General features: G+C 36.6%; 1 protein-coding gene across 2 annotated transcripts; it reads right to left on the bottom strand.

The window, feature by feature from the left end:
- Positions 1 to 8,294: 8,294 nt before the first annotated feature.
- LOC114311907 (F-box protein SKIP24) lies at positions 8,295 to 15,739 on the bottom strand. 2 transcript variants are annotated; one of them, XM_082898854.1, is made up of 5 exons: positions 15,216 to 15,739; positions 14,659 to 14,832; positions 13,918 to 14,080; positions 13,675 to 13,819; positions 8,295 to 8,762 (listed from the first exon to the last, which is right to left on the bottom strand). In XM_082898854.1, coding segments are annotated over exons 1-5 (777 nt in total). In that variant the 5' UTR covers positions 15,509 to 15,739; the 3' UTR covers positions 8,295 to 8,760. The 2 variants fall into 2 exon arrangements, with proteins under 2 accessions (XP_082754980.1, XP_082754981.1); XM_082898855.1 differs by lacking the exon at positions 8,295 to 8,762 and adding an exon at positions 11,348 to 11,638.
- Positions 15,740 to 16,098: the final 359 nt, after the last annotated feature.

The raw sequence follows: 16,098 nt of genomic DNA, 5'->3' as shown, positions 1-16,098 counted from the left end.
AACACTGAGCATACTACACTCTTACAAAGTTGAAAAGAAATGTGTTTTTGCTTTTACAGAAAGTTATAAAAATTATCTCTCAAAGATAGATATAAAAATGAAGCTCTGGTTTTTCTATAAACCTCACACACGAAAGATGGGCTTAAAGCTATACGTCTCAATGTATAATTTCTGAAAGAGGATGTAAATAAAAATTGAAGAACACTCCTCAGAGAATGGATGTGAGTGATTATAAATCAAATAATATTTTCTGATTTTTTTTTTGTAACTTGTTTACATTAGAAGCTTTGGTATATATAATGAAATTTATAGCCGTTGTATTCATTTGAATTTATAACCATTTATAGCCGTTGTATTCATTTGAATTTATAGCCGTTTATAGTCGTTGTATTCCATCATTACTAATTTGAATATCTTTCATTCTATCATTACAAATTTGTATTGATTTGAATTTATAGCCGTTGTACTCCATTATTATTAATTTGAATATATTCCACGCCATCATTACAAATTTGAATATCTTTCACTTGAACCTTTTGAACTGCTGTTGTGCTGGGCTGTTTGAATTTCTGTTTTTGGGCTGCTTGAATCTCTGATTTAATCAAATATTAAATACATTCTAACAACATTTAGGATAAAAGTTTAGGTAAGAAATAATGGGACAAAATAAATTTTGATTTTATTTTTCTCTTTTAAATAAGGAAGCTTTTTTGATAAATTCACTTTCTAAGATCTTTATTCCATCCAACCTATATTCTTTTTGACTATTCCATTAGGTCCTATTTGAGATAAGAAGACTAAAATACCCTTTTCATCTACTTATGTTCCATTTAGTTCACATTATTTTCTTATGTTTCAATAAGTCCTATGGGTGACATAATTACCAAAATACCCCTAATGTGAATGTTCACACCGTCAATGTGAATGTTCATATCGTCAATGTGTAAGGGCCCGGCCCATGTCGATCCTCGTAGGTGCCCGGAAAAATTCGAGTCGGGCCGAGAATGTGAATATTCACATTGACATGTTAACATTCACATTAATAGGAGTGTAAAATTGGCCCGCGTCTCGTGGCGGTGCGAAACCCGCCCACGACCCATGGCGCGGCCCGTTGACAATGTGAATATTCACATTAACATGTCAACATTCACATTAATAAGAGTATAAAATTCATCTGCGGCCCATGGACAGCCAAAAGCCCGCCCGTGGCCCGGGGTGGGCCCGGCCCGTTGACAATGTGAACATTCAGATTGACAGGGGTTTAAAATTAGCCCACGCTTCGTGGCTGCCCGAAACCCGCCCACGGCCCGTGGGCAGCCCGGGGCGAGCCCGGCCCGGCCTGTTAACAATGGAAATATTAACATTGACATGTTAATATTCACATTGACAAGAGTATAAAATTGGCCCGGCCCGTTGACAATGTGAATATTCATATTAATATGTTAACGTTCACATTAATAGGAGTGTAAAATTGGCCCGCGTCCCGTGGCGGGGCGAAACCCACCCACGACCCATGAGCGGCCCAGGGCGGCCCGTTGACAATATGAATATTCACATTGACATGTTAACATTCACATTGATAAAAGTATAAAATTGGCCCGCAGCCCATGGGCAGCCAAAAGCCCGTCCGCGGCCTGGGGCGGGCCCGTCCGCGGCCTGGGGTGGGCCCGGCCCAGGTCGTTGACAATGTGAATATTCACATTGACATGTTAACATTCACATTGATAAGAGTATAAAATTGGCCCGCGGCCCATGAGCAGCCAAAAGCCCGCCCGCGGCCTAGGGCGGGCCCGGCTCGGCCCGTTGACAATGTGAATATTCACATTGACATGTTAACATTCACATTGATAGGAGTTTAAAATTAGTCCGTGCCTCGTGGCTGCCCAAAACCAGCCCACGGCCCGTGGGCGGCCCGGCCTATTGACAATATAAATATTCACATTGACATGTTAACATTTACATTGATAAGAGTGTAAAATTGGCTCGCACCCCATGGGCTGCCCGAAGCCCGACCGCAGCCCCAGGCGAGCTTGGCCCGACCCATGATAATGTGAATATTCACATTGATATGTTAACATTAACATTGATAGGAGTGTAAAATTTGCCTGCTGCCCGAAGCTTGCCTGCAGCCCGGGGTAGGCCCGACCCGGCCAGTTGACAATGTGAATATTCACATTGACATGTTAACATGCACATTGATAGGAATATGGAATTGACCCGCGACTCGTGGGCTGCCCGAAGCCCGCCCACGGCCCAAGACAGGCTCATTTGGGTCTGGGCCCGAGCATATCCGAGACCCTAGGCTAGGGCCTAGGCCATCACTTTGAAGCCCGGCCCCGCCCATCAGCCCGCTTAAGGCCCATTCAAGGCTCGGTCCAAGGCCCAGCACGCGCCGAGGCACAATGTCTTTTTTTGTAGAAAATAATAAAATTTTGGTAGAAAAAATTAAAATGAATTAAAAAAAAATGGCCAGGCCCGCCCAAGCCCGACCTAAGCTCGAGGTTAGGCCTAAGCCCACCGCCCCGACCCGAGGCTCGATCTATTGACCCGTCCAAAGCCCGAATACCCTTGTGCCAAGGCTAGGGCCTGGGCTTAATTTTTTGGCCCGTGGGCCGGGCCGGGCTAACCCGAATTTTTTCTGACACCCACGAGGCTCGATATGGGCCGGCCCGAGCCTTTACGCATTGATAATATGAACATTCACATTGACGATGTGAGCATTCACATTATGGGTATTTTGGTAATTATGTCTCTCATAGGACTTATTGAAGCATAAGAAAATAATGTGGACTAAATAGAATATAAGTAGATGAAAATGATATTTTGATCTTCTTACCTCAAATAGGACTTAATGGAATAGTAAAAAAGAACGTAGGCTGCCCGAAACCCGCCCGCGGCCCGAAAAAGGCTCGTTTGGACCCGGGCTCGAGCCTAGTCTGAGACCCTAAGCTAGGGCCTGGGCCATCACTTTGAAGCCTGACCCGACCTATCGGCCCGGTTAAAGGCCCATTCAAGGCTCGATCTGAGGCCCGGCTCGCGCCGAGGCCTTGTGTCTTTTTTTGTGAAAAATAATAAAATTTTGGTAGAAAAAATTAAAAAGAATTAAAAAAAAATGGCCAGGCCCGCCCAAGCCCGACCCAAGCCTGAGGCTAAGCCCAGGCCCATCAGCCCGACCCGAGGTTTGACCCATCGGCTCGGGCCCGGACCCAAACGAGCCTGTCCCGGGCCGTGGGCAGGCTTCGGGCAGCCCACGGGCTGCGGGCCAATTCTACATTCCTATCAATGTGCATGTTAACATTGTCAATGGGTTAGGCCGGGCCTACCCCGGGCTGCGGGCAAGCTTCAGGCTGCGGACAAATTTTACACTCCTATTAATGTTAATGTTAACATGTCAATGTGAATATTCACAATGTCACGAGTCGGGCCAAGCTCGCCTCGCGCTACGGTCGGGTTTCGGGCCACCCACGGGCTGCAGACCAATTTTACACTCTTATCAATGTGAATGTTAACATGTCAATGTGAATATTCGCATTGTTAACAGGCCGGGCCGGGCCCGCCCCGGGCCGCCTACGCGCTGTGGGTGGGTTTCAAGCAACCACGGGGCGCAGGCTAATTTTACACTCCTATCAATGTGAATGTTAACATATCAATGTGAATATTCACATTGTCAACGGGCCGGGCCGGGCCCGTCCTAAGCCACGGGCGAGCTTTTGGCCGCCCATGGGCCGCGGGCCAATTTTATACTCTTATCAATGTGAATGTTAACATGTCAATGTGAATATTCACATTGTCAACGGGCCGGGCCCGCCCCGAGCCGCCCATGGGCCTGGGCGGGTTTCGCGCCGTCACAGGACGGGGGCCAATTTTACATTCTTATTAATGTGAATATTAACATGTCAATGTGAATATTCACATTGTCAACGGGCCGGGCCCGCCCCGAGCCGCCCATGGGCCTCAGGCGGGTTTCGCGCACGCCACGGGACGGGGGCTAATTTTACACTCCTATTAATGTGAATATTAACATGTCAATGTGAATATTCACATTGTCAACGGCCCGGGACCGCCCCGGCTCGCGGGCGGGTTTCGGGCCGCCCACGGGTCAATTTTACATTCTTACCAATGTAAATTTTAAAATATGAATGTTCACATCATAAAATTGCTAACCGTTCAAAAAATATTTATAAGGGTATCAAAATTAAATATAAGGGCATAAGTGTCCAAGAAAATAGTGTAAATCAAGAAAAAAGATTTTATGGAATAAAACTATACATACATGGGATTAAATGGGTTAAAAAATTCATTTATGGACTTCTTGGGTTAAAACACTTCTAAATGAGATTTATCAATAATTTTCCCTTTAAATAAATTAAAACATAATTAAATAAATCATCAAAATAAATTTTGATTCTATTTTTTTCTTCCAAATAAATTAAAATATAATTAAATAAATTATCAAAATAAATAAACCTAACAATAGTAGATGTAATTGTGGGATGAAAGAAACTTGGAAAATGCTACTTTACACTTGTCTTGAAAGAGTGTATTATAGCCCTGTTTGGTAGAGCTGTGGGAAAGTGTTTATAGCTTATGCCTAAACAGCTTATAACTTATAACTTTCAACTTAAGCTGATTTCCAGCTTATTCTTAAAGTATCTCCTGCCCTACTCAAAGAATAAGCTGATTTCTGACTTCCACAAAGCTATAAGCTATAAGCTATAAGTTAAACCAAACACATCAAAATAGCTTAAATTAAGCTGAAAGCTGAAATAAGCTGTAAATAATTTCTGCCAAACAGGCACTATATATCCTTTCCGAAGTACCAAAAAAAAAAGAAAAAGAAAGAGTGTATTATATGTATTCTAATTATGTTATTTTTTTTTATTATGATTAATTTTCTTTTTTAAGTTATAACTCATAAGATCTTTGGTTATACCTCATATAGTGTTTGATTGTTATTTTTTGTTTTTGTTTTTGTTTTTTTTTAGTTATGACTCAGAAAGTATTTATTCTTAAGTTATAAGCCTTGTTTGTTTGACTCTTTGAAGAGAAAAATTGGATTAATAATATTTAAGACAAAGAATGTTTGGCTAGGGACTTGAGTGAAGGAATTAATTATCCTTTCGACTAGTAATTTCCCAATTGGTAAGACTGCCAATCCTATAGGAGAGTTAAGATTATAAATTAATTAATAAATTTTTAAATGATTTTTGAACAAAATTTAATATTTTTAAGAAAAAAAAAATAATAATAATATTAAAATACTACTAAAAATTAAAAATATTAATTTTATATACTAATACTATTACTATTACTAATCTGATGTACAAATTTAATGTTTTTATTCAATCGCACCAGAGTCTGCCTGCATCCCCTCAATTATAAACCCCAAACAAACATGTACATAGGTTCTCTTTGGCAAGAGATTTTTTTGAATTTGTTTTTAGTTAAAATTTATAAAAAGATAAATAAATTAAAATAATTAATAAATAAAATATCATATCAAATTCATAATTATTTCACCATTTTTTTTCATAAACATTATTTCCAAAAAAAAAAAAAAGAGTAGAAAAATCTAACCATTTTTCTAAGAGATTTTTATTAATAGGTCCTATTTAGGAGTGTTCTAACTCAAGAAGTTCATGAAGGAAATTTATAGCTCATTTAGTCCCATACATTTATACATTTATTTCATAAGGTCTTTTTTCTTGATTTACATTATTTTCTTAGACTCTTATACCTTTATATTTAATGTTGATATGCATTAATTACACACCACTATTTAATGTTGATATACATTACATACACAAAATTAAACATGGTTCTTTATTGATTGTCATTATCTTTGGATAGTTTTCATGCATCTAAATGTTGACTGTACATGATGACGTGAATGTCCACATCAGATAACATGAATGTGAATGTTCACATTAGATGACGTGAATGTTCACATTAGATGATGTGAATGTTCACACTAAAATATATGAATGTGAATACAAATGTTAATATTCATAATGTTAATATCAGATAACGTGAATGTTCACACTAAAACATATGAATGTGAATACAAATGTTAATATTCATAATGTTAATATCTATATTCCATAATTCATGTGAACATTCACATTCATATGTTTTGGTGTGAAGATTCACGACATGTTTATAGTCAACTGAAAGTTGAGGCTTGTGGTTGTGTAATTTGATACAATGTTGATGTTGATGTTGATGTGAACCTTAACATCACAGTTTGAGATGAGACTAACTAAAATGTTTAATTTGAACTTATTCGAGAAGCTCTAAATAATTTATACAATTTAAGGTAAATTATAAATACACTTCTTGAATTTTGCTTAAAGTACAAATCACTCAATGTGATTTGAAAAATTACAAATACTTCATAACCATAATTTTTATTTAACAGAATTAATTGAAAAAATAAAATTCATAATTGTTCTTCTATATAATAATAAAATTATATAAATTATTAATTGAAACATATTTCTAACATTATTAAAAAATGTTAACAGACTTGATAATTTATTAATAAAATAAACAATTTGTTATGAAATTAGAAATCTTAATAGGTGAAATGTAATTTTCGAAACCATTAGAGATGATTAATATTTTAATCAAATCTAAAAGTGTATTTGTAATTTATCTTAAAATTTACTAAATTTTTGTAATCTTAAAAAATTTAATTTCATTTGTTCAAAAAAAAAAAAATCCATTCATTAATCTCTTTCTTCCATTTCCTTTGGTCACCATTCATTGCTTATTCACATTTAATTACCGTTTGTCGTTTATCTCCTCCAACAATCACTTCCATTGACAGAGCTACCTTCTTAACTTTATAATAAAGGAGAGGTAAAGTTCATGCTTAGATTGTAAATTTGTCAGGAAAAAAAAAAAAAAATGGATGGAAAATAAGAACATGGGAAATAAATTATATCCGATTTTCTAATTTGTTAATGTAAAAGTAGAAGAACTAAAAAAAGAAGGAAAAATTGCAATTCAATGTAAGTTTCTAAAATAAATTGTAAATTAATGATAAAATTTATGAACTTTAATAATTAAGTGATAAATTTTTTCAGGATTTTATAATTTTTTTTTTTTTTTTCATCTTGCCACTGATTTGCAATTTCAGAAAAAAGAACATGGGCATTGTATTGTTTCACATTTTACAGCCTCATCATAACCTGATGGAAATGCTTTGTTGCAGAAAATGTCAATCTGTCCACCAGTAACATAAGAACAAACCTACATAAATAGTAACCAAACAGGAAGACAAATATGGCTTCTTTTAAAAAGGAAGAATTGCATGTATTTTGTTTCCTATGTAACTCCTTTCCATGCTCTTCCTTCTTGTGTATTGTGCTTTTTTTATTACAAAAATAAAATAAAATAAAAGAAAAGGAAAAGTTATCAGAAAGTCTCCTCTCAATAATAGTTAGGCTCCGTTTGAGAAGTGAGTTAACTTTTTAACTTTTTTGACTATTTTAACTTAAGACTAAGAAGTTTGATTTGGAAAGAATTTTTGACTTTTTTATGAGAAAAAAAATATAATAATTATAAATTAGATGTAATGTTTTGTCTTATTAGGTTAAAATTTGTTTTTTTTTGTTTGTGACTATTTTAGCCAAAAAAACTCCAAACCCATCTTGCCAAACGTAGGCTTACTCCAATCCATCCAACTTTTTTCTATTATCTTGATAAGTCATGTTGGTATTGACAATGTGCCTGTTTGGTGCAGCTTAAAAACTGCTTATTTCAACTTTCAGCTTAATTTAAATTATTTTGATGTTTTTTGTTTAGTTTATAGCTTATAGCTTTTTGGAAATCAGAAATCAACTTATTCTTTGAGTGGAGCAGGAAATGCTTAATTTATAAGTCAGAAATCAGCTTATGTTCATAGTTATAAACTATAAGCTGTTTATAAGTACTTTACCACAGGTCTACCAAACAGGGTCAATATAACAATGAAATCCTACTTTGTGTGTTTGGTAATTTTTGTTGGACGGTTGTACCTTACCTCATTAGGCGATGTCATTTAGAGAGAGTGCTGATGTGGGATGTGGTATATGGCCATGTCATTTTAGGGAGAGTTCTGATGTGGGATGTGGCATACACCACCACAAGAAAAGATTCTAAAATACTATAATGTACTTTTTCCTACACTGCTCACTTTTCCCATCGTCCAACAAAAACCGTAACACCCAACAAAAGATTGGGAGAGTGTTGATGGGACATGTTTCACTATAAAGAATGGTTTTAAAAAGGCTAGTGTAACAAATAGAACATAAGAAAAATCATGGGATTATCTGGATCACAATTTTAACATTCAAGATTTATTGGTCAATGTCCCAAAAGAAAAAAAAAAATGTAACTGTTAATAGGAAATCTAATAATCGATGAACAATGAGTACTTCATCCTTCAATACACGTAGTACCAAAAAAACAAAAGTAGGGTAGAAGGTAGAAAGCATCCAACATTAGTCTTCAACACACTAGGGAAATATTGCACTGAATTGCTATTAACTCAACCACTAGGGTTAGTTCAGTGGCCAGAACATATGTACCCTCACTAGGAGAGCACAAGTTCGACTGCCCCCTTCCCCTCCAAAAGAAACAAAAACAAAACAAAATAAAATAAAGCAAAACAAAATTCCCAGCTATTATACTGCCTGAATGAATTACTTGAAACCTCCAAACTATTTCTGACATCATGATGCTTACAGCAGTTATCAAAAGCAGAAAAAGATCAGCTCCTGCAATGGCATAAAAGGAAGTTTGAGCAATCCAATCTTCGGCCATTTCAAAGATTAACTATTGTGCAGCATGACAACAACAGAAGGATCAAATTAGGAGTCTTATATAAGCATGCTTTGGACCCCATCTAATCAAGGTTGGACTAAGGGGATTGTTACAATGGATTAGTTCTAGATTACTGTGCTGCTCTGCTGGTATGGTTTTAATAAGTTCTACGAGCCAGGATAGTTAGGTAATTTCAAAAATTGCCAGATAGGGTTCTATGAGAACACACATCATAATATTGGTATGAAACCTAGATTCGCATAGGTATCACACCGAGAGTCAAGGTTCCATCATGCAATCCCAACAAGGAACAAAGCATTAGAAATTTATCTGCTCAGCTCAGTTAGAAGAATTACCTTTGTACAGTAAGACAATTACTAATCTAAACAAACTATGACCCCAAAATCCAAAATTAAAAATTAAGGACTCTTAAGATCTATCTAACCCAATTAAAAATCATATATTACAAACTAATAACATAAACAAACCACCCAACCTATGTCCAAAACTCCAGAAATTATTCAAACATCCCACATTCATATCGCCAATTTTCAATTTTGGTCCCTTCTTTAGTCTCCTACAAGCCTATATCGCTAGTCCTTTCTCCTACCTTTTTTGGCATCACCACATATGCTAGTGTCGGTGCTACACAATTAGCAACCAAATTCTACAATTTTGGGCTCCAGTGGATGGGTTAGCCAATTTTTTTAAACCTATCAGTTCTTAACTTGGTTGTTAACCGCAGCCAGCTCCCTAGCAGTCAAGAGAGAGAAGGGACAGGGGAGAGAGAGAATGAAAGTTGGCGTCCCACAACACATTTTAACATCTCCATTGGAACACCCATATACACTACTACATGAACAAACCCTTAACATACAAAATTGGATTCCCCTTTTTGTCATATAATACACTTTAACAAACATTTTTAATATCTCCACTAGCCTTCTAAGTACATATGGAAGCCTTAAAATAGTTGTCATAACTCCTAACCATATATTTCCAACAAGAATTTTCTAAAAATCAGCAATCAAACACCTTAAACTCGTTATATGGACTTTCATGTTCCCCAATATGAACCCATGTTAACAAGACATAAATTGGGTATAGGTATGGGATGTATGGGACACATGATCAGGCATAGATCGATCCTCTATGGGTGAAAAGAAGGAGAATCTCATTTTTTATGGTAGAGGATTTCCTACTTCTCTGATGTGATACAGAAACCCCAATTTACAACCACATTCTAGTTAATTTAAATTCCATTCAAATATATTCTCTAATAACAATATCATGCACAATGAAAAACCCAATTTATTCAAATTTGCAGGACATGTTCCATATTAGTACCCCCAAGTCTTGGACAAGTTTCGAGCAAAGCTCCCCCATCCTAAAACTTGGGACATACACTAACACACATATTCATGAAAAATGAAGTACAAGCATAATTTCAGCCCCCTTTGGTCTACAAACTTTAGAACCTCCCTTTTGCCTTTCAAAACCCTAAACTACAAGCTTACCTTTACCTAAAGCCACCACAAAATCAATTGTAGGATAAGAAACATGGACACTTCTGAGAAGGTAACTTCTGAGAAGGTAACGTATTATATCCGACACTAGCATGACATGACACTTATCGAACACTTCTCAACACTTAGCACACATGAAACGCATTACAAGTTTGAATAAAATAACTTGAAATCCAATTATAAAATAAAAAACAATGTACATTTTTACATATTCTCATCCTCTAGATTTAAAATTATTAATTTTGACTTAAATATTCATATATATGATAGAATATAATAATTTATCCTCATGTATGATATATAATAAATATATAAAATTATATATTTTGCACGTGTCCCCCACATGTTGTGTCTTATATTTTTTTTTAAATTTATGTGTCGGCGTGTCCATGTCGTGTCTGTGTTGTGTCACATATCCATGCTTTTTAGACTATAGGCCATGTAATTCCAAGTTTTCTAAAACTATCACACATCATTCACCAATCCAAAAATAGGTTTTAACCCGTTGGGTATTAGGATTGAACACAAGAAAGTAGGTTTGGTCTCCAATTGTTAATGAAGATGCTCATTTGTGGACAAATATTGTCTCCTCATCAAACTATGGGTTGGTTTAATGGTAAATTTGGGATTTTGAGGTGCAAGGTACTTTTGGGAAGAGGACACCTATCCATATTGGGCTTTATTCTGCCTTTTAAAGGGGCATACAGCTTCATCGCCTTCTTCTCATAGCTCAACTTAAACATACAAAATCAATCGCAAAAAATCAAAGACGAAATAATCTTAAATTATGAGGTTGCTATGCCCAGAACAACAACTTGACTTGGAGGTTAGATTTTATCTAGTAAAAAAAAAGAAAAAAAAAATCATACTTCCACTCTTATCTTCAAAGATTTTCCTACTTTGCTCTAGCCAAACATTCCAAATCATTAGGAGGACAACGCTTAACTCTCGCCCCCCCCCCCCCCCCCCCAAAACTTAGAAGATGAATCGGAATGTGAAAGGACATCAAGCACTCACCAAATCAACAAGCATTTCCCAAATGGCAGAAGTAAATTACAAGAACCATCCATTACTCACTTTTACAACATGCACTTGTTTGAGAAAAAGAAATGAGGCAAAAATAAATTACAAGAACTATCCATTACCCAATTTACAATATGCACTTGTTTGAGGAGAAAAAGAGATGACGTATTGTTTTCTCAAGCATGTTAGAGTGCATCTTAGTGCATGAGACTGCTGCCACTATGGGATCTCTAGGGAGGGTCAAATGTATGTACCCTTAACCTGGGATGGAGCGGATGTTTCTGTATTTCAAACCCGCAACGCCAAAGGTCACAATGTTAAGAGCTACTCATTAATTATTAACTACTGTACAGACTAAAGCTTTTAACCATGTGAAGAACAATACATTAACCTTTATATGCTTTTAACCTCTACTCTATGTTATATGGACTCGGGTATGGTTAGTTTAGGACACGTTTTGATTAGCATACCTTATGCTTGCATGTTTACATCATTCATTTGTCTTGCATGCACCGGGCTTGGCGCATCATTCAAACTGCATTGTATTTCAATACACTTCCTTGAATATGTCATGTTATCAAGTTGTTCCATTCATATGCCATATTAGTAATCGAGCCTATTAATTTCATGTTGCATGTGTTGTATTAGGCATCTTGTATAGTTAGAATCATGCATTGTTTCTAACTAGCTTTTGTTTTAGCTTAGAGTACACTGTAAGTTTTACACTTTAGCACGCTTGCATGAGTGTGAGTGTTGCCATGATAGCATACTTGCCATGAGGCTATTTGCTTACTTGCTAAACTACTTGAATGCCTGTGGGTGAAGGCTTTGTTGCTTGAATTGGGACAATTCGATAAATGTGAGTTTTAAGGCCGCTTTGCGAAGTGGCAAAATCATGTTTTAAGCCCACTTGAGGGTGGCAAATCCGCGCTTTAGCCCACTTACGAGTGGCACTTTCAAACCATTTTTGAAAACAAACACGAGTTGATTTGTTCCAATTCTTGCGATCTAGTCTATACTTACTTTGTGTGCGTCACATAGTAAAGTTAGCTAATAATCAGAATAAGAACACATGTGCTTATCAAACAACATATCATGCTTAGTAGAAGCCGATACTTTGATCGGGCGAGTGGGGGTGCTCATTTCAGGATCTTCCTCTCTCGTACCCAAGTTCCCAAGCCGAGGCACCTAAGTTCCCGAGCCGAGGCAACTTTGGTGATGACGGACACGTGGCCTTTGGCACAAGTTAGGGTTTCCTAAATTTTCCAAAAACAAAATATTTAAGTGGCGACTCTGTAATCTGCCAAAACAGTCTATGTTTGGCACTTTTTGATTCAAAATCGATTTTCCAAAACAATTTGCCGGATTTGGACTCTTTGGTGTTTATCAGTCTCACATTGCACTTTGTGAGATTAAATTCAGAACCGTAACAGAAATCCGAACTGTAGGACCAATTCGAGCTCTCCAAAAGGGGGCGCGCGAAGAAAGTCGAGTCTACAGTTAGTCCGCTCGAGCGACTGCCTCACCTTATTGACTTTCCACCTTTGACCCTTTGACTTGATCCAACCCTTTGGAGACCTTTTTGCACTCCTTTGACTAATTTAATTTTTGACCCATCCCTATCCCTTACCCCATTCAAGGTCTCAGGTCATGGGATCCAAGGTGTTAAATAGTGCAAGCATAATTATGAACCTTTGGAAGACAAGCAACAACTTAGAATACAAATCAGGATTCCATTTTGCAGACACACAACTCTGGAAAATAGTAGGGGAGGGGGTAGGTAAGACTTTAAAACAAAGCAAATCAAGTCATAAAGTTAAGATTGCCTTCATCATTGACTAACTCTATCCATAATTGGAAGTGAGAAAGAGTAAGAAGGCTTGGAGTTTGGCAGTTCTTTGGGTTATGTGGATTACTTGGGGACAATGAATGGGAAGGTCATTTGATGTAGACTTCTTTTAGTCTAAACAGTAAATTTATGAGAATTTTGGGGTATCATCAACCTGACCACAGAACAGAACATAATTAGGATTTTGTAGGGTCCTTTTGCTTCATGCATATAGGGCTTTGTTGCTTTTTGTCAACATACTTTTGTACTCAGGTGGCAGCCCATTCAGTGTCTTCTTCATTATTTTTACATACCCAAAAAAAAGAAAAAGAAAGTTAAGCTTGCAAACAGAGAGAGAGAGAGAGAGAGAGAATGGTACAGAAAATGCAACAGATTTTTCTAGTGACTCATGAAATTTACTGTATATAAACAGAGAAGGAAACCGCATATCAAGAACTAAAATAAATTGATAAGGAAATCAAAACTTACAGTTGATGTGTTCCTTTTTCAACTTCTTCCTCTTAATGCAACATTCATCAACCCTGCCACTAGTCGAGCTGTAATCTCGCACGGGGTGATACTTTACGGATGCCAACTGTTCCTTTGCTGCATTAAGCCTTCTCTTCTCATCTCTCTGCCACGTTACATAAATAAACATCATAAATATTTTGTACCATTTTCCATCAAACCCAAAATGAAGCCCAATGGCATGTATTTAGGAATTTCACTAACGTAAGCCTTATCAAGACCAGTAATTTGCTGCTTGCAGAGCCTTAGTTCTATCTCAAGTGCATGGATTCGAGAGTCAGCAGGTACAACACATTGCTCAACTATTTGTTTATGCCTACCCCGAACAACCTCTGGCTGCCACACATTTAAGGCCACTGAAGCTTGCCTGATAGGATCAAACCAATCACAAGATCTTGCCATTAAGCTGAAAAGTTCCAAATTGTTCTACACTAACAAAGTACTAAGAATACTAGGGAAAAAGAATTTGGTAGAGATTTAATCAAATTTGCAATTACCAAAGTATCTATATGATTAGATTTAGAGAATTATAAACAATCAGAGTCATTAACCAAAAGGTTCACATTGGTACACAAGATAGGCATTAAAGTCAATTGTAACTCCAATTCTATACAATTTAGCTAGCACAAAAAATTCAAGAATAGAATGGACATTTTTTTTTTAAATAAGCCTTGTCCTAAATGGGATAGCACTGACTTCCCAGGAACATGGCTCCTGAATTGTTTATGGTCGCTCAACAAGCACCAAATCTCTTAAAGCATGGAACATATAGCTGACCCAACCTAATTAGGACACAAGGCTTACTTTGGTTTGATTTGTTTTGGGTTATAGTCAACAAGTATCTTACATGTGGAAAAATGATTAAAGTTGCATAAAAAGATAGTCTGCAAAGAGAAGAATGAAAGAACATTGGAAAATTTGATTTAACATTATCAATATTATTACCTAACTTTGCGCAAGTTTGATAGTTCTGCACCTGTTGCCTTCATTTTCTCAGTCTCCTCCACTGACCGAAGCTGTATCTCTTGCAGCTTTCTGGAATGCTCCGCAATTTGACTCTCAATTCTAAGAACAGCGCGATGATGAGCTGCAAGTTTTCGAGCTTTCTCTCTCTCAAACCTATTTCAATTTGTCCAAAATTCTTTAACCACTTTTCCACAATCAATCGGTAATTTCCCATAAACAGAAGTAAAAGAAAATTTCAAATCGTCCGATTCCAGTTGCTTTGGTTGAGTTCAGATTAACAAGTACTTCTTAACCAGTGTTCCAGAATCAATCAATGAACATCCATTTGATTCCAACAAACAGCAGGGGAAAAAAAATAAAACATTTTGCTTAGGCTGTGTAGATGGATGGTGAGTATGAATCACTAAACATTCATTTGCTTTCCCCGAAAAAGAAGAAAAAGAAAAACCCATTTCCTCTAAGCAACCAAACTATATATATATATATATAGAGGGAGAGAGAGAGAGAGAGAGAGAGAGAGAGAGCGCGATTGGTACCTGATTTTGTAGAGGGCTTTGGGAGAGGAATTGAGAGATGGGTTGTTGTTGTTGTTGATGATGAAGTTAGATGAGGAGGAGGAGGAGGAGGAGGAAAGTGGGTATCGAAATTGGGGGAAATCGGAAGAGAGTAAAGAGGACCAGAGAGAAGGGTCGTTGGACAATCTGTAGAGGCGTTTGCAAGTGATGGAGAGGCAACACAGGTCTTTGAAGTTTAGCAAATTCGGGGTTTCAACTACCCCAATTTCCAGTATTCTTCTCCACAGCTCCTCCGGCAGAACTGACACCCACATTTTTCTATCCGATAATTGATGATGAGTCTGTGCGTGCAGCTCTCTCTCTCTCTCTCTCCTCTCTCTCTCTCTCTCTCTCTCTCTCTCTCTCAAAACACAAATCAGAAACCCAGAATTTGGTCAGTTGAACTCGGACTGACGGAGGAGGAATCACACACGCTCGCTCATCTCAACCAACCGCCTCTTCCTTACGCTGAGTTTCTTGGAAAAAATCGTTTGGGAAATATTTAACACTCCCTCAGTCCCAAAATATTAGTCCCTTATTCTATTTTTTATTGTCTTAAAATATTAGTCTCTCTTCAAAAATTAAGTACAAAAATAATATAAATTTCCTATTTTGCCCTTCTTTTAAATTAATAAATAATATAAAAAATACAATTATGACATTGATATTCCTAAAAAATATACCATCAAAAGAATAATTTTGGAAAATCAACTTTTTTTAAATGCAATAATTATACTATCAAAAAAAGTTGAATTCTCCAAAATGAACCATTATTTTGGGACGGAAGGAGTAGTTATTTTAGTAGATTAAAATTTTTGTATTTAAAAAAAGAAATTTTTATTGATAATTTTATTTAGAAGTGTTT

Source organism: Camellia sinensis, chromosome 12, assembly GCF_055761805.1.
Source record: "Camellia sinensis isolate YWXY chromosome 12, ASM5576180v1, whole genome shotgun sequence".
Classification (NCBI taxonomy): Eukaryota; Viridiplantae; Streptophyta; class Magnoliopsida; order Ericales; family Theaceae; genus Camellia; species Camellia sinensis.
This window is presented reverse-complemented; position numbering and strand designations above follow the sequence as displayed.

Bases quoted from the DNA above. Each gene is read 5' to 3' on its own strand.
- LOC114311907 (XM_082898854.1), bottom strand. From the start codon at position 15,508: ATGTGGGTGTCAGTTCTGCCGGAGGAGCTGTGGAGAAGAATACTGGAA. The intron at 14,833-15,215 runs GTACCAATCGCG...AAATTGAAATAG, and splicing joins AAAGCCCTCTACAAAATCAG to GTTTGAGAGAGAGAAAGCTC. The intron at 14,081-14,658 runs GTAATAATATTG...TGATCCTATCAG, and splicing joins TCAAACTTGCGCAAAGTTAG to GCAAGCTTCAGTGGCCTTAA.